The 24,895-nt window shown below is 42.3% G+C and overlaps 1 protein-coding gene across 1 annotated transcript; it reads left to right on the top strand.

Annotated features, from left to right (window-relative positions):
- The first annotated feature begins 9,189 nt into the window (after window positions 1–9,189).
- naglu (N-acetylglucosaminidase, alpha) lies at window positions 9,190–20,489 on the top strand. The gene is made up of 6 exons (XM_073489853.1): window positions 9,190–9,702; window positions 15,190–15,337; window positions 15,753–15,899; window positions 16,478–16,563; window positions 17,081–17,337; window positions 17,565–20,489. The coding sequence occupies exons 1-6, from the start codon at window positions 9,290–9,292 to the stop codon at window positions 18,767–18,769; spliced, it is 2,256 nt and encodes a 751-aa protein (XP_073345954.1). The 5' UTR covers window positions 9,190–9,289; the 3' UTR covers window positions 18,770–20,489.
- Window positions 20,490–24,895: the final 4,406 nt, after the last annotated feature.

Below are 24,895 nucleotides of genomic sequence, written 5' to 3'. Positions count from 1 at the left end.
TGGGGAACCCGCCTGGCATACAAGATGCCTCCCCGGAGAAGGCGACGTTCTCAGCAGCGTCGTGGCTCCCAGTCGGTGGCCCGGTCGACACCAGCCAGTGGCTCCCAGTCGGCGGCCCGGTCGACACCAGCCAGTGGCTCCCAGTCGGCGGCCCGGTCGACACCAGCCAGTGGCTCCCAGTCGGCGGCCCGGTCGACACCAGCCAGTGGCTCCCAGTCGGCGGCCCGGTCGACACCAGCCAGTGGCTCCCAGTCGGCGGCCCGGTCGACACCAGCCAGTGGCTCCCAGTCGGCGGCCCGGTCGACACCAGCTCCTGGCTCCCAGTCGGCGGCCCGGCCGACACCTGCTCCTGGCTCCCAGTCGGCGGCCCGGCCGACACCTGCTCCTGGCTCCCAGTCGGCGGCCCGGCCGACACCTGCTCCTGGCTCCCAGTCGGCGGCCCGGCCGACACCTGCTCCTGCTTCCCAGTCGGCGGCCCGGCCGACACCTGCTCCTGCTTCCCAGTCGGCGGCCCGGCCGACACCTGCTCCTGCTCCACGGTCGGCGGCCCGGCCGACTCCTGCTCCACGGTCGGCGGCCCGGCCGACTCCTGCTCCACGGTCGGCGGCCCGGCCGACTCCTGCTCCACGGTCGGCGGCCCGGCCGACTCCTGCTCCTGCTCCACGGTCGGCGGCCCGGCCGACTCCTGACCCTGCTCCACGGTCGGCTCCCAGGCCGACTCCTGACCCTGCTCCACGGTCGGCTCCCAGGCCGACTCCTGACCCTGCTCCACGGTCGGCTCCCAGGCCGACTCCTGACCCTGCTCCACGGTCGGCTCCCAGGCCGACTCCTGACCCTGCTCCACGGTCGGCTCCCAGGCCGACTCCTGCTCCACGGTCGGCTCCCAAGCCGACTCCGGCTCCTCGGTCGGCTCCCAGGCCGACTCCCGACCCTGCTCCTCCGTCGGCTTCCAGGCCGACAGCAGCCCGTGATCCTCTGCCGGCTCCCAGGCCGACAGCAACCTGTAATCCTCCGTTGGTGGTCCTACTGACATCCAGGAGGGTTTCCCAGACAGCGCTTCGGCTTCCAGTGGGTCACAGCCTTCGCCTCCGCCGACGGCCTCCGGAGGGTCACAGCCCACGCCTTCGCCTCCGCCGACGGCCTCCGGAGGGTCACAGCCCACGCCTTCGCCTCCGCCGCCGGCTTCCAGTGGGTCACAGCCTTCGCCTCCGCCGCCGGCCTCCGGAGGGTCACAGCCCACGCCTTCGCCTCCGCCGACGGCCTCCGGAGGGTCACAGCCCACGCCTTCGCCTCCGCCGCCGGCTTCCAGTGGGTCACAGCCTTCGCCTCCGCCGTCGGCCTCCGGAGGGTCACAGCCCACGCCTTCGCCTCCGCCGACGGCCCCCGGAGGGTCACAGCCCACGCCTTCGCCTCCGCCGACGGCCCCCGGAGGGTCACAGCCCACGCCTTCGCCTCCGCCGACGGCCCCCGGAGGGTCACAGCCCACGCCTTCGCCTCCGCCGACGGCCTCCGGAGGGTCACAGCCCACGCCTTCGCCTCCGCCGACGGCCTCCGGAGGGTCACAGCCCACGCCTTTGCCGTCGCCGACGGCCTCCGGAGGGTTCCAACCTTCACCGACGGTCCCCTGAGGGCTTTTGCCGTCGTCAACGTCCCCCAGAAGGGCCCTGCAGGTGCCGCGGGCCTTCTGATCGGCCCCTGCCCCATGCCTTGACCTCCTGGTCTCCCCCTACCCTGACTTTGGCCCCCCCTCCGGACCCCCCTCCGCCCTCCCGGCTTCATTTGAACTTTAGCCCTCCTCCAGACCCCCCTCCGCCCTCCCGGCTTCTTTTGGACTCTCTTTTTTTTTGGTTTTGGGGCATCTGGAATCTGCCCCTTGAGAAGGGGGTACTGTCATGACTCTGTCTGTTTGTGGTTTAATATTGTCATGATTCAGTGTCTGTTTTGGTTTGATTGTCATGATTCAGTGTTTTGTTTATTATTGTCATGATTCTGTGTCTGTTTGGTTTAGTTCCTGTTTTATTTTGAAATTGTTCCCTTGTGTGTCACAGTCTTCTTGTCACTTCCTCCTGTGTTTCTCTACTGATTCCCTCACCTGTCCGTGCTTACTCCACCTGTACCTCGTCTTGTCATTAGTGTCTGTGTATATAGCCTTTGTTCTCCCTCATGTCTTTGTCTGATCGTTCCTCCGTTCCTTTCCTTTTCGTTCCCCTCCATGATCCATGTGCTCCATGCCTAGTAAGTCGATGTCCCGCTCCTGTTCATGTGCCTTTGTTAAGTTAGCCTTCGTGTTTGTTTGTAGCTTGTGTTAGCCTGTTAGTCTTCCCTCGTGTTTGCCTCCCAACTTGGTCCTCAGTGTTTCCTCGTGTCTCCAGGTCCTCATGTTCCCAGTCTTGGTATGTTTTGTAGCTTTGTTTCTGTTTATTTTGTACTTTGCTTTTGTTTAAACTTTGCTTAGCCTTTTGTTTTGTCTAGTGAGTTCCCCGTGTTTTTCTCTGTTGGTTTTTTTGCATTCAGCTTATATTAAAGAAGCTCGCTTTTTGTTTCCCCTATTCTGCCTCCTGTGTGTGTCTGCATCTGGGTCCTCTCCCCTTTAATATATATCCCGTTAAAAAACCCTGACAGTGTTGCAGCGTCTAAGATGCTGTGTGTCACCAGTGGCATCCACCTCATGGGCAGCTGAGATGGAGGCCTCCACCTCACAGAGAGCTGTGGAGGAACCACGTCCCGCAGACAGTCCAGGTCCTGTCACAGCACACATCAGTGGACAGCCGTGGTGCAGCCACCGTACACACAGACTCCAGTGACCGTGCATGTGAGTGACATGTATCACCTGCCACATGAGTACAATGTAAGCACCACCTCCTTGCTGCATGTTCTAGAAACAGCAGTCACATTCCTGTTCTCCTCACACAGAGTCCAGCCAAACAGAGGATGTGGAGCATCACCCGGTGATGGAGCAGCTTGATCCTCCACCAAGTCCATCCAGTGCAGAGCATCAGCTGCCCTCCTCTCCTCACTGTGGACTTCTGGAATGTCGTGCAGATGGATCAATGGATGTGTAGATAGATGTAAAGGAAGATGGATAGATTTATGTATAGGAAGATGTATAGATGTATGTATAAATAGATAAGATGTATGTATAGATGTATGTATAGATAGATAAGATGTATGTATAGATGTATGTATAGATGGATAAGATTATGTATAGATGTATGTATAGATGGATAAGATGTATGTATAGTTGTATGTATAGATGTATGTATAGACAGATTAGATGTATGTATAGATGTATGTATAGATAGATAAGATGTATGTATAGATGTATTAGATGTATGTATAGATAAGATGTATGTATAGATAGATAAGATGTATGTATAGATGTATTAGATGTATGTATAGATAAGATGTATGTATAGATAGATGAGATGTATGTATAGATGTATGTATAGATGGATAAGATGTATGTATAGTTGTATGTATAGATGTATGTATAGATGTATGTATAGATAGATAAGATGTATGTATAGATGGATAAGATGTATGTATAGATGTATGTATGGATAAGACGTATGTATAGATATATAAGATGTATGTATAGATGTATTAGATGTATGTATAGATAAGATGTATGTATAGATAGATAAGATGTATGTATAGATGTATGTATAGATAGATAAGATGTATGTATAGATGTATTAGATGTATGTATAGATAAGATGTATGTATAGATAGATAAGATGTATGTATAGATGTATTAGATGTATGTATAGATAAGATGTATGTATAGATAGATAAGATGTATGTATAGATGTATGTATATATGGATAAGATTATGTATAGATGTATGTATAGATGGATAAGATGTATGTATGGTTGTATGTATAGATAGATTAGATGTATGTATAGATAGATAAGATGTATGTATAGATGGATAAAATGTATGTATAGATGTATGTATAGATAGATAAGATGTATGTATAGATGGATAAGATGTATGTATAGATAGGTTAGATGTATGTATAGATGTATGTATAGATAGATAAGATGTATGTATAGATGTATGTATAGATGTATTAGATGTATGTATAGATAGATAAGATGTGTGTATAGATGTATGTATAGATGTATGTATAGATAGATTAGATGTATGTATAGATAGATAAGATGTATGTATAGATGTATGTATAGATGGATAAGATGTATGTATAGATGTATTAGATGTATGTATAGATAGATAAGATGTATGTATAGATGTATGTATATATGGATAAGATTATGTATAGATGTATGTATAGATGGATAAGATGTATGTATAGTTATATGTATAGATAGATTAGATGTATGTATAGATAGATAAGATGTATGTATAGATGGATAAGATGTATGTATAGATGTATGTATAGATAGATAAGATGTATGTATAGATGGATAAGACGTATGTATAGATAGGTTAGATGTATGTATAGATGTATGTATAGATAGATAAGATGTATGTATAGATGTATGTATAGATGTATTAGATGTATGTATAGATAGATAAGATGTGTGTATAGATGTATGTATAGTTGTATGTATAGATGTATGTATAGATAGATTAGATGTATGTATAGATAGATAAGATGTATGTATAGATGGATAAGATTATGTATAGATGTATGTATAGATGGATAAGATGTATGTATAGTTGTATGTATAGATGTATGTATAGTTGTATGTTTAGATGTATGTATAGTTGTATGTATAGATGTATGTATAAATAGATTAGATGTATGTATAGATGTATGTATAGATAGATAAGATGTATGTATAGATGTATTAGATGTATGTATAGATAGATAAGATGTATGTATAGATAGATTAGATGTATGTATAGATGTATGTATAGATAGATTAGATGTATATATAGATAGATAAGATGTATGTATAGATGTATGTATAGATGGATAAGATGTATGTATAGTTGTATGTATAGATAGATACGATGTATGTATAGATTGTTTTACAGATGTATGTATAGATTGATAAGATAGTTGCCATCATTTAAAGTAAATCATTTTAAACTATATTTAATCAGGTCAATATGATTCATTTTCTGCAATTACATGGTAAATACACAAATAACTTTGTTGCATCACACTGGCTTATTTTTTATTTTTTCAAAATGATTGTTTTTTTCCCAGTGGAGTTTTACTAAATGGTAACTACAGAATACATAAAGCTGTGTTTAACATGAGACAGAAACAAGAGCCAAAGCTCAGTACACATTAAGTATCAGAAACGACAGCAGGCTTTTAAACCAATAACTGCAGAGATTCATCAGTGGGAAAATGTTTCATATACAAGGTAAACAAACCAAACAACAACACAAACAAATAATGTCAGGGTGCTACTTCTAGCAAATATGAATAGGGTGAATTTGATGAAAAAAGTGACTTAATCCACGGTGATAGTGTTTCTATAGCCTAATAATATTTAATAAAACCAAATGTAAGCAGACTAAAGTTATTATTATTTTATGACCAGAGTGTCAAGTATATGTTAGAGTAACTATTCAGTTTTAAAGAGTTTTAAAGTAAACCAGCCCTGCTTTGCAGCACAACACAAGATTCATGACCTATAAACTGCTGTGCCACAAGAGCAGGTCTGATTTAGTTCTTCATACTGCATATTATATGACTGAATTATATGATGCAGTGCATTTTTGACATGTATTGCATGTTATGTATAAAATGTAGCTTTTTCAGGTGCTGCACAGGCTTGTTTACAAGTTGTTTTTGTTTTATTTCATTTCAGTGGAGACAAATACTGTATGCTAATCCTGTTTAGCTATTAAGGATCACTAATTTAATATTTTAAGGTTATCTTTATGCATAGAATATTAATCATTTTGTAATCCAGACATTATTTATCCAGCTAACAATAATTTATGTTTCTTCTTCTTATCTCTCTTCATCACCTGAGCTGCAGCTATTCACTGTGGATAACAGTATGCTAATCCTGTTTAGCTACATAGTAATCACTAATTTCATACTTCAAGGTTATCTTTCTGCTTTCTTAATTATTTTATAATGCAGAGATTATTCATCCAACTATTCTTATACTTTATATTCTATATTCTACACCCTGAGCTGCTCCCCATTACTGTGGACAGAGCAACACAGGACCAGCTGGAGAGCCATGGTCATATTTTTCAGTTCACTAATAGCCCTTCTCTACTGGTCAGAAATCCCACTTAAACCTGCTAAGATCGTGATTTTTTTTGTGCAATTGGAATGTGTAAACTCTGCATATGCACCCAGGTCAATTGACCCTGCAGTAGACATGGGTTTTTATCACGCTCAGCTCTGATCTAAACGTAAGAGACCCAGGTGAAGACGTTAAATTGTGCCGCGCGAAGTGATGACGCGTTATCAACATCCGGTGGTGGCACTTGAATAAGGAAGGAATTTGGGATGCAGTTTATTCAAGGACGTTTTATTACTGGACACAGAGCCCCGGTCATTCTTATGAAAGCTGCTCAGTGGTGTTTTAAAGCCAAAAAAGTTTGACTTCCTGGCTGTGAAAATACCTGGATTGCAGACCAAGGTGGATAACTTACAGTTTAGTGCCCAGCTAACTTGATGATGGATAAAATAATTTAATCTAGACTTTCCAAATGTTATCTGGCCAAATGGCTCAAATTATGACAGTGAAACGAGTCATTTTCAGGGGGCTGTGACGCACAAAAGAATTTATCCACCTTTATACAGACGCTTTTTTCATAATGAGTCTATCACATCATGAAGACCCTGGAGAGACTCGTCTTGGAGCAGCTCTGGCCCTTGGTCAAACCACTCTTGGACCCCCTACAGTTCGTCTATCAGCCCAAACTTGGAAGAAGTTGAAGATGCCATCATCTACCTACTCAACTGTGTCTACGCCCACCTTTACAAACCAGCGAGCACTTAGAGTCATGTTTTTTGACTTCTCCAGTGCATTCAGCCCCATCTGTCCGGCTCCACTGGGTGAGAAGTTGACAGCGATGCAGGTGGATTCCACCCTTGTGACCTGGATTGTTGACTATCTGACAGGCAGACCACAGTATATGTATCAGTGTATCAGATAGAGTGGTCAGCAACACCGGGGCCCCACAGGAGACTGTCCTCTCTCCCTTCCTCTTCACCCTCTACACCACGGACTTCAACTACTGCACAGAGACCTGTCATCTCCAGAAGTTCTCGGATGACTCAGCAATAGTTGGATGTATCAGTGAGGGTGTTGATGATGAGTACAGGACTGCTGTGAACAACTTTGTCACATGGTGTGAGCGGCACCATCTACAGCTCAATGTGACAAAGACCAAAGAACTGGTTGTGGACCTGAGGAGGACCAAGGTGCCATTGACCCTTGTTTCCATCCAGGGGGTCAGTGTGGACATTGTGGAGGATTATAAGTATCTGGGGGTCCACATAGATAATAAACTGGACTGGGTAAAGAACACTAATACCCTCTACAGGAAGGGATAGAGTATTAATGCTAATGTGTCTGATTTTGTTCTGATTTGTATTTTGTCTTTCTGTTACAGTGAGTTGTTCAGTCTGGTAGTGTTACTTGTCTGTCCTCACTGTCTTTTACATAGGCCTATAATTCAATACACTGTATTAAACAGTGTATTAACCATAAACAATAACTGTATTATTAAAAACAAGGACGGAAATATTAAAAAGCTAAATCATTAAAAGGGCGACATTATAAAAGCCAACAGATTTCTACAATAAGGTCACAAACAACACAATGTGGCCCCACCTATATAACAGTAACAGCCAATAGGAGGCAATCACATGACCCATATAATGACAAACCAGGTGAAACACATAGATATACTGAGGGGCAATACAGTTTTTTTTTTTTTTTTCCCAGATGTCAAATCTATAGTGTCACTGAGACCAGGATACTGTGTCTATGAATCCAAAAAGCCTCCTTTCGGTTGAATTTAAGTGTCCTGTCCCCTCCCCTGACCAAAGGTGTGATGTGCTCAGTGCCCTGAAGACGCAATAAAGAATCATTATTCGACCCTTGAGCGTCTTTTTGTATGGCCTAAGTAAAAGCAGCCCTCCACACATGGACCAGACAGATATATAACACAGGTGGTATCACACTTAATAAAACTACCGTGTGTAGAAGTTCTGTTTGTGTGAACATCAGCCGAACCTTCATACATGTGAAAGTGCCAACCTTTTTCTTTTGAAGATATGAGTGAATAAGTCTGTCCCTGTGTGTGTGGACATGGCTTAAAGAAATAACAGGGCTTCAACAACACTCACTTCATACATTTCTGATCTGCTGCTATGTTACAAACCATCCAGACCTCTGAGGTCGTCAGGTACAGGTCTGCTTTCAGCTCCTAGAGTCAAAACTAAACATGGAGAAGCAGTGTTCATTATCACTTATTACCACTTATCTGGAACAAACTCCCAGAAACCTGCAGGTCTGCTCCAACTGTCACCTCTTTTAAATCAAGGCTGAATACCTTTCTGTTTCACAGCCTTTCACTTTCACATCAAGGCTTTGAACTGCAGTGTGACTTTTATTTTCTAGTCTTGTCTCTTTTAAACCTCTTCTATTTTAGCCTACTTTCCTATTTCTTAACTTGTTTTGATGTTTTGTTTCTTGATGTCTTCCTGCTTGTTTTTAATGTATTTTAAACGCAATTTTTTATTTATTTGTATGTATTTTTATGCCCCTGTAAAGCACGTCGAGTTGCCTTGTGTCTGAATTGTGCTGTAGGAATAAACTTGCCTTGCCTCCACTCAGGGTGTCACTCTCAATACTGGTCCGGTCGCTTTCAACAACCTGTTTAATATGTTCAGCGTTTGACCACAGTTGAAGTGGAGGATCTGGGTAACCAGATATGAGCCTGTTCCTCAATATGACATTCAGTCTCCACGTGTCACTGAGCACACCAGGGTCATGCAGACAGTGAATAGATGAACCATTGGTGGGGATGTTGGTGTCAGCGGGTCACTGTGGTGTAAAGGTGTTTGATCACATGAAGCCTGTAAACCAGGTCAATTCTGTAATATTACCATCACATGACACAGGACGATCAGCTTCTCATACAAATGGCTTTTTCAGAAACTACCTCCTCTGATAGGCTGCGACTTACAATCCAGGCAGCAGCTCCTTCTCTGATTGGACAGCGGCCCTTCGGTACAGCAGCGCTTCCTGGTTTTCTGCAAATGAAGAAATCAAGTTGTTTTTAAACCTGAGCCACGGTGGGAAACTGTGCCTTCACTGACTGGACGTCAAAATGCCACCCAGAAGCAGCCGCAGCCTGGTTCTGGTCGTCGTGTTGGGTCTCTTTGTAGGTGCCTACTGTCAGTTTGCCACTCTGGACCACCTCAAACCGAAAGCCAGCGACAAGGCGCAGGGGCGAGCAGTGGTGGGGCTGCTGAAGCGCCTGCTCGGGAACAGATCCACGGAGTTCATCGTGTCGGTCAACAGGAGCCTCTCCAACGACAGCCTGGACCTGTGTGAGCTCCGGTCCACTAAGAACAACAAGGTGGTGGCCACAGGCAGCAGCGGAGTGGCCGTGGCCTCTGGCATCTACAACTATCTGAAATACTTCTGTAACTGCCATGTTTCCTGGTCCGGTGACCAGCTGGACCTGCCCCGTCCTCTGCCGAGGCTCACCGGCGTCCTGCGCATCAACACGCCGCACAGGTCAGTGCTCGCAGGGTCCAGTACCGTGTGTCCGCGGCTCGGTCCTGCTTGGTTTCAAATGGTCAGCTGTTCACATCGTCACCTCGAGTTCGTGTCCTCTTCTCTGGACCCCGACCGGATCAGGGCTCGAGCGCGAGCTGTGATTCATGACGCACGCGAGCCGAACCGGTTACTACCGAACTAACAGCTGCTGTGCGCGTGACACAATACCTCATACATCTACTGTCTACATAGATCTATTGTCTTCATAGATCTACTGTCTATATAGATCTACATAGATCTACTGTCTACATAGATCTACATAGATCTACTGTCTACATAGATCTACATAGATCTACTGTCTTCATAGATCTACTGTCTACATAGATCTACTGTCTTCATAGATCTACTGCTTACATAGATCTACGTAGATATACTCTACATAGATCTACATAGATCTACTGTCTACATAGATCTACATAGATCTACTGTCTACATAGATCTACATAGATCTACTGTCTTCATAGATCTACTGTCTTCATAGATCTACTGCTTACATAGATCTACATAGATATAGTCTCTACATAGATCTACTGTCTACATACACCGATCAGGCATAACATTATGACCACCTGCCTAATATTGTGAAGGTTCCCCTTGTGCAGCCAAAACATCTCTGACCTGTCAAGACATGGACTTAAGACCTCTGAGGGTGTCCTGTGGTGTCTGGCACCAGGGCGTTTTATAGTGGATCCTCTGGGTCTTGTATGTTGGGGGGTGGGGCCTCCACGGATCAGACCTGCTCCAGCACGTCTTACAGATGCTCGATCAGATTGGGATGTGGGGAATTTGGAGGCCCGGTCAACACCTTTGGCCCTTTATTGTGTTCCTCGAGCTGTTCCTGAGCAGTGTTGCGGTGTGTCAGGGCACATTGTCCTGCTGGGGGGCCACTGCCATCGGGTAGTGTTGTTGTGATGAGGGGGTGTACTTGGTCCACAACAGTGTTTGGATGGGTGGTGCGTGTCAAGTGGCATTCACATGAATGCCAGCACCCAAGGTTTCCCAGCAGAACATCGCATTGTGATGAGATGATCAATGTTATTAACGTCACCTGTCAGTGGTTTTAATGTTGTGGCTGATCGGTGTATATCTACATAGATCTAGTGTCTACATAGATCTAGTGTCTACATAGAGCAGGCCAGCCTACACACAGTTGGTTACACTGCAGGCTGTTTTATTCATAGAAGTGCTGGAAAATAAGTGCACGCTATTTAGTTAAAGTATTAAGGTACATTATTACCATTACACTGTCATACGTGTTATTCTCAGGTACTTGATACTTTTATACAATACTTTGACACTATGATATTTTTACATTGAGGTGTTGCTTAAAGGATAAATTCACCCAAAAATAAAGATTCAGTCGTGAGGTAGTTAAGGATTGTTTCAAAACGTTGGAAAACAACTGAAGAAACCCAGAAATGGCTCCATACAGCTTGTCTGGTGTAATCCAAGTCTCCAGGAGCCCCAAGATCACAAATTAATTTGAAGAGATGTTCAACACATGGTCGAGATTCAGACAGGTTGTTTTATGTTGTAGCCTCACAGCTACGGTGAAGATTTCTGCTGTAAAAGAAATGTTGCACTGGAAATGTTGGAAATGTTGGAAATGTTGCGCTCCAGAAATGTTTTGTGGACTACGAAGCTTCACCTCCATCAGCATGAGGGGAGGAGATGATGACTGGATTTACATTTTTGGGTGAACTTATCCTTTTATGTAGGTAAAATATCTCAAAACTTTTTGCATGATTTTTTACATAGAAGTTAATGTATATATATATAGAGAGAGGGTAACAAGCCATAAAAACTATGATCTATATCACCTATAAAAACATAATAATAACATGCCATCTCAGTTCAGACCTCCCATAAAAACATTTTCAACTGGAGACTCGTGATGGATCACTCAGTACTCATGTGTCGGACCACACCTAACTTCAAACCAAGCCTTCATTTTGAGCTCAGCTGCACACCTGTAAATTCTGATGACTGCATCTTATATGGTTGTCATTTTGTTTTGTTGTCACACAGACAGACAGACAGACATATAAACACTGGGCAAAGTAGCCTCCTCAAAACTGCTACTACAATAGATGTCAATAGGGGGCGCTTGCTCTGCGACGCTGTTCTGGGAGCAAAAGTCGGGCGGGAACAATGTTCCCATTCAGATTTTAAAAATCTATTCAGGGTTTTTCTGGGGCACTGCTATCTGTATTGGAGAAATTAAGATGTTCATGTTTTCGCTACCTCGCTCTGATGACAATGCACTTAAAAGTCTGGATAAAGTACGAGCCAATGAGGACATTGCTCTTTGCTTCCAGTGCAATAACTCGTTAGCATGTGCAGAAGAAAACACGAGCAGTTTTTCCAGATATCTTCAGCGCATCACATACATACAGACTGCCCAGCTCGTAGTTCATCTCTTGTTTCCCCATCCACCTCAGATGTCTTATGGCATTAACTATACCAACATGGGTTCATGGTTAAAGAAACCACTGATTGTTTAGCTATAAATAAGTGTGCGTTCATATATTCAGTCAGAAATGGAGGATATGGAGGATGATTTTTGGTCATAATTAGAATTAAAATAGGAAATTAGAAGATGTAAAAATGTAAAATATTATTATTTTACCACACTTATAGGAATAATCTGGCCATAATAACATTTAAAGAAATAGGAAATTCAAAAAAGCAAATTTAAAATGTAAAGGCTTAAATTGAAATGGTTTTGGTTCCGCCTGCAAAACGTTCCCACCTTGGCCCATCATAGTCCCGTTTATGTAAAGGCAGATGAAGATTGCTGTGGCTGCTGCATCAGCATTGTGAATACTTCTCCTTTTGTTTGGCCTGTGTATCATATGCTCGGGGGAATTTACTGACAGTGCAATTTTACTCACACCACATTTGAAAATGTTGTTTTCCCACCAAATCCATTTCATACTGCTGCACATCGGATGCGTGCCAACTCCTCTCAATGGCAGCCACAGAGCTTCACCAGGTCGAGCTGCCACCACTCATTTACTGAGAGCCACAGAAGTGCTGATAGTAAATATGGTTCAACAGCAGCTGAGAACATATAAAATGTCCATGCTGCCCAATGAATAGAGCACAAATTATTTTCATGATATCACTATCAGTGTTGAGGAACTAGGATGCCACGGTATGTCTGTGTGTTTGAATTCTATGATTGCAGTATTTGGGGGGCATGTGACCCCAGCCCCCTCCACTGGAGCACAGCACAGCCAAACGCATGGCTGCATGACAAATGAAGCGTTGTCACACACTATTTTTCATTGTTTACTGTGAGCACTATGTACACTCGCACCGCGGCAGGGCCCTTTAAAGGACCCTTCCTTTCAATTATCTGTAGTGCATTAGCCCCGCATCAGCTCACCCCAGTTATGTCATGTGCACAGTAGCTAAACTGAAAAAGCCACGGCAAGAGTGGCACAGTTTAGTTTTCCCATGACTATATCTTAGTGGGGGCGCATCACTCAGCCAGCAGCCAGAGGCTTCAGTCATTCACCAGGTGCAGACAGCTACGGCTCAGATCCACGTATCACTACTTTTAATTTATCTCAAGCATCATTTCATTGTACGTACACTGACGTTAGTTGTGTTTGTGACTTTTATTGTATGGGAAATTACCATAGTGAAACTGGATTCATCTATCTGGTTTTAACATACAGTGCATCCATAAGTATTTGGACAGTTTGTTTTTCTGTGTGCTCCAGCACATTGGATTGGACATGAAGGGACAATATGATAATTGAGGTATTACTGTCCACAGCCACATTTCCATCAATTGATACAAGTAAATAAATATAAACTCCAGTATCTGTGTGGCCCACCTCAGTTTCTAAACATTACAAAAACAAGACATAAATCCGTCTGCAGTTCATCACTCACTGCTGATCTCCGCCTCCCATCTCTCTCATCTCCCAACATACTGTATTAAAGCCATTGCCTAATGTTTGCCCACAATTCAATGCAAGAGAGCGACGTTGCAACATAACTTCATAACTTCATCTCAGCTCAGACAACAACGATTACAACAATCAACATTCGCAGGATATCATTTTGTGTCGGCTGCAAATTCACGATTATGTTCTGTCACTTCATTGATTCAGATTCTTCCACATGGTAATAATGGTGCATCTACTAATCGAGAAGTTTCCACACCTCTAACCGCTACAGTTTGTACTTCTGTAAAGTTTGAGGACTTATGAGAGATAAATGGAGAACAGAAAACCGTCAAAGCTGAAGCAGCAGAGGCAGAGATATCATGACTTTTAGTCCTTAATGTGAGCTCAATAAACACTTAATCCTACTCTTAATCACATCTTCCCTACAGTACCAGCTGTAACTGACTTCTCAAACTTCTCAAAGCCTGAATTGAGATTACACAAGAGAAGATATTGCCTGAGTGATTTTTTCTGAGAAAGCTCCTCCAGAGCCAGTTCAGACTTTATACAACTGTTATCAGGGCTGCAGGTTAACTTTACACTGGTGCACCTGACTGTTTCCTGTCAATAAGGAGAGACTAGTGAATGAAGTAAAGATAATGTTTATTACAGCAGATTACATTTAAAAATGATGATGATGTGGTCACGGGTCGCTTCTTCCTCCCAGCACACGGCACGGTGTCAAACCTGCACACAAACACAGTAAATATAGTATAAAATCCTGCTTCAGGCGAACACAATAATTGTCAAGTTATCTGATTTCTTCTGCCTCAATATCTGCCCAAACTTGAAAAGAGGCCTAGATCACAACAGAGGACGCAGTGGACAACTCAGTTCCTTTTTTCAAATCTTCTCTTTTGCATTTATTTCAGTTTTCAGGTTCAGGTTGATAACCTTCAGCACAAATCATAAAGAAACAGAGATACACAAGGTTACTTAATTAGTATGGTGCATCACATTTCATGAGTGATAATCACAATTTTAATTAATAATCAAGTAAATTAAATGAATGATTAACACAAATACATTCTCAAACTCAGTCTTTTTTTCTTCTTCACCTGGATGCGCCGGTAGATCAGCACTGCTCAGCTCAGCGCTGCCCTCTTGTGCAAACTTCTACAGAAAATATGTTTATAGGCCAATATTTGTTCAAAGGCAACAATCTACACACTCAGAGGGGGTATTCTTCAGGTGTTTCAGGTGCACCAGTGCCACAAATGAAAATGTTTAGTTGGCATTTGACCCGGTGCCGCAATATTATTTTAAGGCCAGTTGGCCCAGCCCTGTCACCAGCGACTGAAAGGCTTCGCTCTGTGTCTCAAGTCTTGTGATAAAACAATCACAATGAATTTGACCTTTCACAGCTGCTTTTTTAGTTTAGTTTTAGTTTTAACTTTTCGTCTGTTGGGGGTTGGATTTTGTAGTTTGAACAAATGATTTTATCATTTTAATTATAATTCTTTTTGTGTGTGATTGTATCTAGATTCCGGTATTACCAGAACGTCTGCACCTTCAGCTACTCCTCTGTGTGGTGGGACTGGCCAAGATGGGAGAGAGAAATCGATTGGATGGCGCTCAATGGAATCAATCTGCCGCTGGCTTTCACTGGCCAAGAAGCCCTGTGGCAAGAGGTACGAGAGAAGTGTTCAGGCTCAAAGTGATGATATTACTGACAAACAGGAACAGTTAGAGACAGCCTGTCAGTGTAGTGCTCTTGTAAAGCTGGATTTAAACTTTTTTTATTTTCTGGAAAAGATGTAACAACAAAATGTGCTTCTAAAGTGATTCTGATTGGCAGAAAAGTGCTACAAGTCAATGAAGTGAGCAGCAGATTTAGTTCAACAATATATATGCATCATTCTCAGCGCAGTAAGAGGAAGAAGATAAAACCAAAAAGAACTGATATCAAGTGAGTGGAGGACATGACGTTATTAAGTTATTAAACGTCTTGGCTTTGACCTTTGCAATGACAATCTCTGACATGAATCTAACCTTTATACGCAGAGCAGCATGTGAACAGCAACATATTAACTTGTGTTCCTTTAGGTCTACCGAGCTCTCGGGTTAAACCAGACAGAGATCGAGGAGTTCTTCTCTGGACCGGCGTTTCTGGCCTGGAACCGTATGGGGAACATGTTCAGGTTCGGTGGGCCTCTGCCGCAGTCCTGGCACGTGAACCAGCTCTATCTCCAAGTACTGACACCTCCCTGCTCTTCAACACAGTCTGTTGCCTTTATGTGTAGAATCAGGACATTTCTAACATGGCACCACCGAGTGGTTGTATTGTTGTATTAAACATTGAAGCTGAGAATGAATGAATTCATTTTCAGGTTTCATTCCTTAAGTGCCTATTGAGGCCTAATAATACTGTCTTCACACCACTCAAGTTAAATGTCACTCTTTTTATATTTTCAGAAAACAATACATTAGCAAAAAATGTGTAATGTGTGTTGATCATTGAATTGGTGAGAATGTAAATGGTTAAAAAATGGTATGATCAGAGGAAGTTAAGCAGAAACCAGCAGCAGGTTACCAGATATTTATTAACCGCTTGTTGGAAAGTAGCAGAATATTATTATTCAGTTATGTTGGGGTCATTTTCAAAACATTTTAGTAATTATCATGGTAGTTTGGGGGTATTGTCAAAGACGTGTTCAGAGTGGTTAAATGAAGTGTTACCAAATCATCTGTAGACTTGAAATGTTAGTTTATGAATTTAGACTGACTCCTCTCACATGACACTTCACTTCCACTGTCTGTTTTTTTCACAGTTTAAGATCTTAGAGCGAATGAGATCCTTCGGTATGATCCCTGTGCTGCCGGCCTTCTCTGGGAACATTCCCAAAGGAATCCTCAGGTGACTCGTGCTTGTTAATGTTTCAGGCTGCTCGGCCCGGCGGTCACTGCTCTTTGCTGTGTGTGTACGTTAGCCACTGAACGAGTGTGTTGCTTCCACAGAGGCTCTGTTTGTTGGCTCAGTGCCTGTGAGCTTTGTAACAGTGAGTTAGCTGCTGAACATCAGGATCAGGGGCTGTAATTCAAGATTCAGGTCTTTATTGTCATTGTGCTGAACGACAAAACAGTGAAACATCTACCTGATGTTCGTAGTGCAGAATATATATAATAATAATAAAATTAATTGAAATAGTACTGAAGAAGATGCCAAAGATAACATTGTTTCTAACTATAAATGTATCTTTGGTATCGTCTTATTTTGCGAGCTATTTTACGAGGCAACAAATTAAAATGCCATGCCGATAAAAACTGTTATATTCAAACTGAACTGAAAATCAGATTTATCGGTCAGGTGTGTACAGAAGTCCATTTCTGAGTCAAAGCTCTGAATCACTGATGTGTTTCTTTATATATTTCAGGTTGTATCCTGAAGCCAATGTCACCAGACTGGGGCCGTGGGCTCAGTTCAACTGCAGCTTCTCATGCTCATATATCCTAGACCCTCGGGACCCGCTTTTCCTCCAGATCGGCTCCCTCTATCTGTCCCAGGTGGTGAAGCAGTTTGGTACGGATCACATCTACAACACCGACACCTTCAATGAGATGATTCCACCTTCCTCTGACCCCGCCTACCTGTCTGCAGTCAGTCGCTCTGTCTTTGCCTCAATGACTGCAGGTGAGTGACCATCATCCTGTTCACACTGAGAGCTTTAAAACCGACTGTGTCTGTCTGAGTGCTGCTATTTTTGGCAACAAGTACAATAATTGCCCCAGTTTGATGACCAATGCACGACCTGTTGTACAACTCTCTTACACAGACTGCTCTAGCTCCCTGCTGATTCCAACCATTTCAAAAACTGTCCCCGTCTTGTCCCTCATCCAAATCTCTTTTTTTCTCCCCAGTTGACCCTCAGGCAATTTGGCTGATGCAAGGCTGGCTGTTCTTCAGTGCTGCCTGGTTCTGGAAGCCAGCCCAGATTCAGGCCCTACTACATGGAGTGCCCCTTGGACGAATGATCGTGCTGGACCTGTTTGCAGAGACTGAGCCAATTTTCTCCTACACAGAGTCTTTCTATGGACAGCCTTTCATCTGGTGCATGTTGCAGAACTTTGGGGGCAACAGTGGATTCTTTGGCACAGTGGAGAGCATCAATTCAGGGCCTTTCAATGCCTTACACTTCCCAAACTCCACTCTGGTGGGCATAGGCATGACACCCGAGGGCATTGAGCAGAATCCTGTGATGTTCGAGTTGATGAGCGAGCTGGCCTGGCGCAAGGAGCCGGTCAACTTGTCCAAGTGGGCGTCGCTGTATGCAGCACGCCGCTACGGTAGCACACAAGAGAACCTGACTGCTGCATGGAGGCTCCTGTTTGCCAGCGTCTACAACTGCACAGTGCCACATTACCGAAACCACAACCACAGCCCACTGGTGCGCCGGCCTTCCTTTCGCATGAATACTGACAGGTGGTATGACCCGGCTGACCTGTACAAAGCCTGGAAACTGTTAATGGAGGTGGCTCCATCTCTCATGTCCAAAGAGACTTTCCGGTACGATCTTGTGGATGTGACTCGGCAGGTCCTACAAGTCCTGACGACATCCTTTTACCAGGATATCGCAGATGCCTTCCACAAACAAAAGCTGCCAGAGCTACTGACTGCAGGCGGGGTTCTGCTCTATGACCTCTTGCCTGAGCTCAATCGTTTGCTTAATAGTGACCGCAACTTCCTGTTGGGGACGTGGCTGGAGCGGGCCCGATCCTTAGGCCTAGATGAGAAGGAGGCACAGCTCTATGATATGAACGCCAGAAACCAGCTTACACTGTGGGGTCCCAGTGGTGAGATCCTGGACTACGCCAGCAAAGAGTGGGGAGGCCTCATGGAGGACTACTACGCCCAGCGATGGGGCCTGTTCGTTCACACCCTGGTAGAATGTCTGGACAGCGGACGACCATTCAAGCAGGACTCCTTCAACCAGGCAGTTTTCCAGGTAGAAAAGGGATTCATTTACAACAGCCGAAAATACCCGACCAAGCCTCAGGGAGACACGTACGAGATCGCCCGCAGGATCTTCCTCAAGTACTACCCACTGGCCTTAAAGAGACTATAGTGACCCGGGACTACACTTTGGAATAACTTACAGCAAGAAGAATGTCTTCCTCCACCTCCAGTTTTCCAAGACTATCCCAAAACATTGTGATGTACAAAATCAACAGCCTTTACAGGAATAATCTGTTTTGCGCACATGTAGGAAAATCAGCAGTGGATAGTTGTGTGGAATTTCACTTTCTATTCAAATGGATCAAATATCCAATCATGCCTTATTAAATAGGAGAAGGGAAAAAAATGAAGACATGTTGATGACTTACAGAAGACTGTGTTTTTGTGTAGAATTTAATCCACTCATCTCTTGATGCTGTTTTCAACTGATCTTGATGAAATTGTTTAACATTTTTAGAGATTGAGTCATATTCCAGAGTAAGATGAGGAGATTAATCTGAATCGTGTGTCTGCTTGTGTGGAGCTGGTTAGCCTAGTTTAGCATATGGAGTGGAAGCAGGGCACCACAGCCGGCCTGACTGTGTTACTTACACATTGTATTTGTTGTTTGGTTTAACCTGTGTACCAGCAGAAAAGCACTAATGACAGTTTGTGGTTTTAAGGGAAGTTAGATGCTGGAACTATGAGCTAACAACAGTTAAGCTACTGACTATAAAGACACAGTGAAACCAAACACGGCAACCTCAGTGTGCACCGGTCCCACAGACCCCACAGGCCCCACAGGCCCCACAGGTCCCACAGGTCCCACAGGTCCCACAGGCCCCACAGACCCCACAGGTCCCACAGGTCTCCCTCCGTCTTATTGTCCAGCCACCAAATTTTTTTAAAGTTTTTTTTTAGTTCTTTTTTTGGAAGAAGGTGCCTGTCAGTTGAACTCTGCTTTTCTCTCACCATCTCCTATTATAAATGTGATGGATGTATTTAGCTCAGGTGTGGTCCATCGTTGAAAAACAGTAGATGTGGACCAATCAGAGGCAGAGTAGGGCGGGTCTGGCAAGAAAAGAAGTGGGATCCATAATAACGCCCCTGCTTCTAGCTTCATGCTAAGCTAGGCTAACCAATATCTTGATTCCAGCTCTGTATGAGATTGATATCCAGCTGAACATATCCCGCTCATAAAGCTCATTTCCCAACATCTTAAACAATTCCTTTAAATCACAGGTACCACACTATAACCTGTCTGACGTCGTGCCGACCTTTAGCCATTAATGAGAGGACTCTTTCAGAGACTGACACTCGTGCCTGTCAATATGAAGTAGCCTTCTTGTCTGGATGTCTCTGAGCTCGCTGATCAATTTTCTACTTCACTTACAATGTCATGCTTGTACGGTCAGTAAGATTGGACAGTTGAGTTTCTGTAAGGTTTTATGAACAGAGGAAATTGTTTAATGCCGAGTAATGTTCTGACATACTGGCTTATGGTGCACCTTAGTAGATAATTGAACATCTGGTCATTCATAGATGGTTTTCCTTTTGAAAAAATATATTTTTATATGAACATGAATAGAAATAGACAATTCAGATGTACATGAAACACTGAAAAATCTTGTCACAATGTTTTAGCTTGCTGAAGTGTAGATGAGACCTTTCTTTTTCATCATTGTAGTGTTAGTTAAGGACAATCTATTTTGGGAGAATAATAATTTTAGCCGTCACTACCTGAGCACAGCTTCTAATTCATAATGTACCAACAAACATTCCATGTGGTGCCTTTATTGTAAAAATGCTATTTTTGTATTTTGATGAATTAAACTGTTGGGATTCTTCAACTCAGGCATGTCATAAAAGTCTTCAGGCTGTGTGACTTAATGCAGTGACTTCATTCCCCACCTCTGTGTTGTTTGTGTGCTCAGTGATGATATTAACTCCACACATGAACCTGGATATATCAGTCAATCCCAGCATGCTTTGGGTGAGGTGGGGGAGTACACCTAGGCCAGGGGTCAGCAACTTTTATGATCAAAAGTGCCATTTCTGCCCTGTCCTCATCAAAAAAATCTGTCTGGAGCTGCAAAACATATTTGTGTCTTATAATGAAAGTAACAGCCTAGAAAGCCTAAATTAGCCTATCAAGATTATTAATAGGCTTTAATGAGCATTCATTTATATTTTCACATGATGTGGCAACTGTGCAGAGGGCTACTGATGCCTACAGTATAAGGTACTTGAACTCTGCATTTCCATTTGAATGATGCCATGTTTTGGTGCATTTATGAAACAAAAGAACTCGCCTACAATACATAGAAATAGAGTAGCAATACAGAACTATATATGCAGACTTAAGTCCTCCCTGTGTTTGTCAAAATGTACAAAATAAAAAGTAGCCTCATTGGATAATAAATAAAACACATAGCGGCAGCCTAGATTTAAAAACAGTAAAAGTAAAAAAAACAAAAAAAACAGGACAGTGACATTTTTTTGAGTCCATTTCAGTGTGAGTTAATCCTTCTTTTTTTTACCCTCAGCCACATACTGCAATCAACCCTCGGGCTTGAGCATAAAACACAGATAGAACAGATAGATAGAGACAGATAGATAGAACAGATACAATTCTGTGTGTAGGCTGCGCATTTTTACTGTTGGAGAATGTAAGAATCACTGTAGGACTAAAACAGTGAGGATGATAAATATATATATATATATATATATATATATATATATATATATATATATATATATATATATATATATATATATATACATATATATATATATATATACATATATATACATATATATATATATATATATATATACATATAAACATATATATATATACACACATATATATATGTATATATATGTATATATATATACATATATATATATATATATATATATACATATATATATATATATATATATACATATATATATATATATATACATATATATACATATATATATATATATATATATATATATATGTATATATATATATATATATATATATATGTATAATTCATTTCCATGCAAAATGTCAAAGCCACAGGGAGCCGCTGCAGAGCCCTGACCCAGGCAGACCAACATCCACACTTCTAATTTTGAGGTTCCACTTCACACATTTTCAGATTTACACTAATCTTGCATTTTTTGGTGAAATACTGGAGACATTTTATACACGTGATTTAGCACTGATTGTATGTATATATCATGAAATGATATAAATACTCAGTGGAACTGTACACTGTGGCAGCTCAAGATTACATGTCTCATGCTTTATTTGACTGCTGTTTATTGAAAATCAATAAGCTGCTTCTAATTATTATTATTAATATCTTTTTTTTTTTTTTTTTTTTACATTTTAAAACAAGTCCCCAGCTACTCCAGTTGTTGACGAAAATGCTGCAACACTGTTTTACTGTGAAGCTCTAGAAATGTTTTGTGGACTATGAAACTTCACCTGACTTTCCATCAGCATCAGGGTGACGAGATACTGACCGAACTTTTCCTTTAATAATTATAATTACTGTCTAGCTGCTATACAGCGTGAGGTCTTAAACTATAAATATTCCAGTAGCTCAGCTGTGAGGAGTGCACACAGCATCTGAAGAATCCCTGATTACAATAATCAGATAAAATGCTAAATATCAGATCCAGTAATCAGCCAGGATGATGGTCAGGTGACCCTTACATGCAGTTGGATGTATTCATACTGTACAGGTATACTGCTATTGTTTTGTTAATTTCAGTATTTAAGGTGAATTGCTTTAATATATCATAAGTTATGTTTTGAATGGCTCACGATCATATTTAGTAAGTGTCCTTTGCAGATGTTTAAGTATTGTCTGAACTATACCCGATGTGTTGGTGGTTTTCAAAGATAATCCTTTATTGAAATTAAATAAGCTGTTTGTAAATCCACATACAGTCCAGTTCCCAGTGTCCCCCACAGTGCTTGAAGCCCAATGACCACAGTTTCAGACAGTTTTTTTTGGACAATATTTTTATTGCTGAAAAAATAGGTAATTATAGTTAATAATAGGTATCGGGTTTGTAGTTATAGAGGACTTAACTGTTTTGAGTTCCTCTCCGTATGTACACTGATGATATTAATTCCAGCTTATCAAAGACTTCACAATGAGGAGTTGAAGAGTGGATCTCTGTAACAGGGCTCAGCTGGGTGGACCGGGTTCAGTCCCTCACTTCACTCCATGTCTTGGTGGAGTTGGACATCTCTCCACCAGCAGGTGATTCATGGAGATCCAAAACTGGTGGAGCTGAACTGGACCTGGTACACTTTCAGTCCTTCAACAGGTTTTGCGTTTATGATGGCTGTCCAACAACACCACGCCACGAGCATTCACACTGTTCAGCTTTTGCATCACATGAATAGCACTCCATTTACGCCTCGACATGTCCATCACAGAAAAGCACTTAAGTGGAACAACAGAAGACAAGTGTTTAGAGGATATCACAGCCAATCAGAAGCAGAGATTATGTTCTGTGTGTACTGTATGTAAATGTGTGCATGAATCCTTTTTTCTCTCCCTAATGCTGCAATTGTGCCCGAAGGGAAAGACGTTTTAAAAACCACGCAGGCAGTTCTTCCCATATGACATACTGCAAATGCAGCATCACACCCCAACAAACACAAGCAAAAGGAAAGTCAAACGGTTTCAGTTGGAGCTGTGATGCCGCTCCAATTGAAACCCCAACTTTTTTCTTCCTCAGCCCCATTACTGCTGGTTTCACATGTTTTAGATTACTGTTGTCCATTTTGCAAAGCATCCCATCAGGTTTCAGACTGATGGCCAACCTTCTTCTTATCATTTCAGTGGACTACAAAAATTCAACAATGATTTTAAAATTTGCTGCAGAATTTACAGTAGTTTCTCTTTGGGTGTCCTTTGTGTGAAGATGTTGCACTGCTGTGTTCCAGCTTGCAACTTATATGTGGGGAATCTGACAAATTGTTATCATTTCACCACTTCCTGATTGATTAGTAACTGAAAAAACACCTGTGGTCAGATGGCGGCAGATACTTTTGTATCTGTTGTCAGATGGCGGCAGATACTTCTGTATCTAGCATCTAGCATCCTTCTCGCGAATAACCACATCACCACTCCAGATATGACAGTCAAGGCAGTAACATGCAATGTGACCATGATATGACATTTTTGTACAAATGTCAATATGGTACATGGCCAATGACACAAATCTGATCAAATCAGTTGTTTGCAGAAACGGTAACTTTTATTCTGGCAACTGGGCAAATAAAGTTTGGGAAACATCAATATTTCAATAAAAAAATATGTAAGTTTAAAGATAATTATAAGATATGTCTTTGGGTTTCTCTTCGAGTTTGTCAGATTTCTATTAGCTTCCTCCAAATTAGAGTAAACTATGACAGTAGTTTTGCCACCTTTTAATTTTCACTTTGGTTAATTTAACCTACCTTATTTGAAATACACAGTTTCTAATTGGATTCGATTTCAAATTGATCTTTCATGATGCCTGTATGGACAGACAGAACAACCTCCATCATGTAACTTTTTTTTAAAAATAAAAAGGCAGTATTTTAAAGTGAATACAATGCAGGAAGTAAGCTTACAATGTTTCTGAACAACAATGTGATTAATTAAGTGAACCAGCTGGATAATTAGTCAACTTATGATTTGAAGTTTCATTCCAGTTGAACCGATATGCTGCCAAATGTATTTGAAAGAAGATTTGATGTATTACAGCTGATTGACAGTGTACAACATGCTTTGAAAATGGATGGCAGTAATGTGCACACACCATTTGTTGTTAATGATCTAAAACATGTAACACCACTTTTATGGTCCTTCGATGTAGAATGACTGATCGGGTACTTTGTCTAAAAGGAGAGAGAATTCTGTGGAACAGGTGTCATAAACTGGTTATTTGAACAGTGCGTGATCAGTGCGCGATCAACAAAGAAAGAAAAAAAGAAGAATGTTTCACTTAGTACCCAACAACCTGTCCAAGACGTGGAGAAAGAATACAAATCATGTTCTGGCCTCTAACGAACCTTTCCTGCTCATGAACATATCAACTGAAATGTAAACAAATGAGTAGCGCACATAGAGAGCAACACACATTCTGTTTGACTGTCTCATCTGATCACTGTCATCATCATGTTAGTTTGACATTTGCATCCTAATCATCAGTGGCGAAGAGTCAGAAAAACATTAGCTCAGTCCGACTGACA

The sequence above is a fragment of the Pagrus major genome, chromosome 20 (assembly GCF_040436345.1).
Source record: "Pagrus major chromosome 20, Pma_NU_1.0".
NCBI classification, from domain to species: domain Eukaryota; kingdom Metazoa; phylum Chordata; class Actinopteri; order Spariformes; family Sparidae; genus Pagrus; species Pagrus major.
The sequence above is the reverse complement of the archived record's forward strand: the minus strand, read 5'-3'. Positions and strand labels throughout refer to the sequence as shown.

Coding starts and splice junctions, on each gene's coding strand:
- naglu (XM_073489853.1), top strand. CDS start 9,290: ATGCCACCCAGAAGCAGCCGCAGCCTGGTTCTGGTCGTCGTGTTGGGT. Junction 15,338..15,752: donor AAGAAGCCCTGTGGCAAGAG/GTACGAGAGAAG, acceptor GTGTTCCTTTAG/GTCTACCGAGCTCTCGGGTT. Junction 17,338..17,564: donor CTTTGCCTCAATGACTGCAG/GTGAGTGACCAT, acceptor TTTTCTCCCCAG/TTGACCCTCAGGCAATTTGG.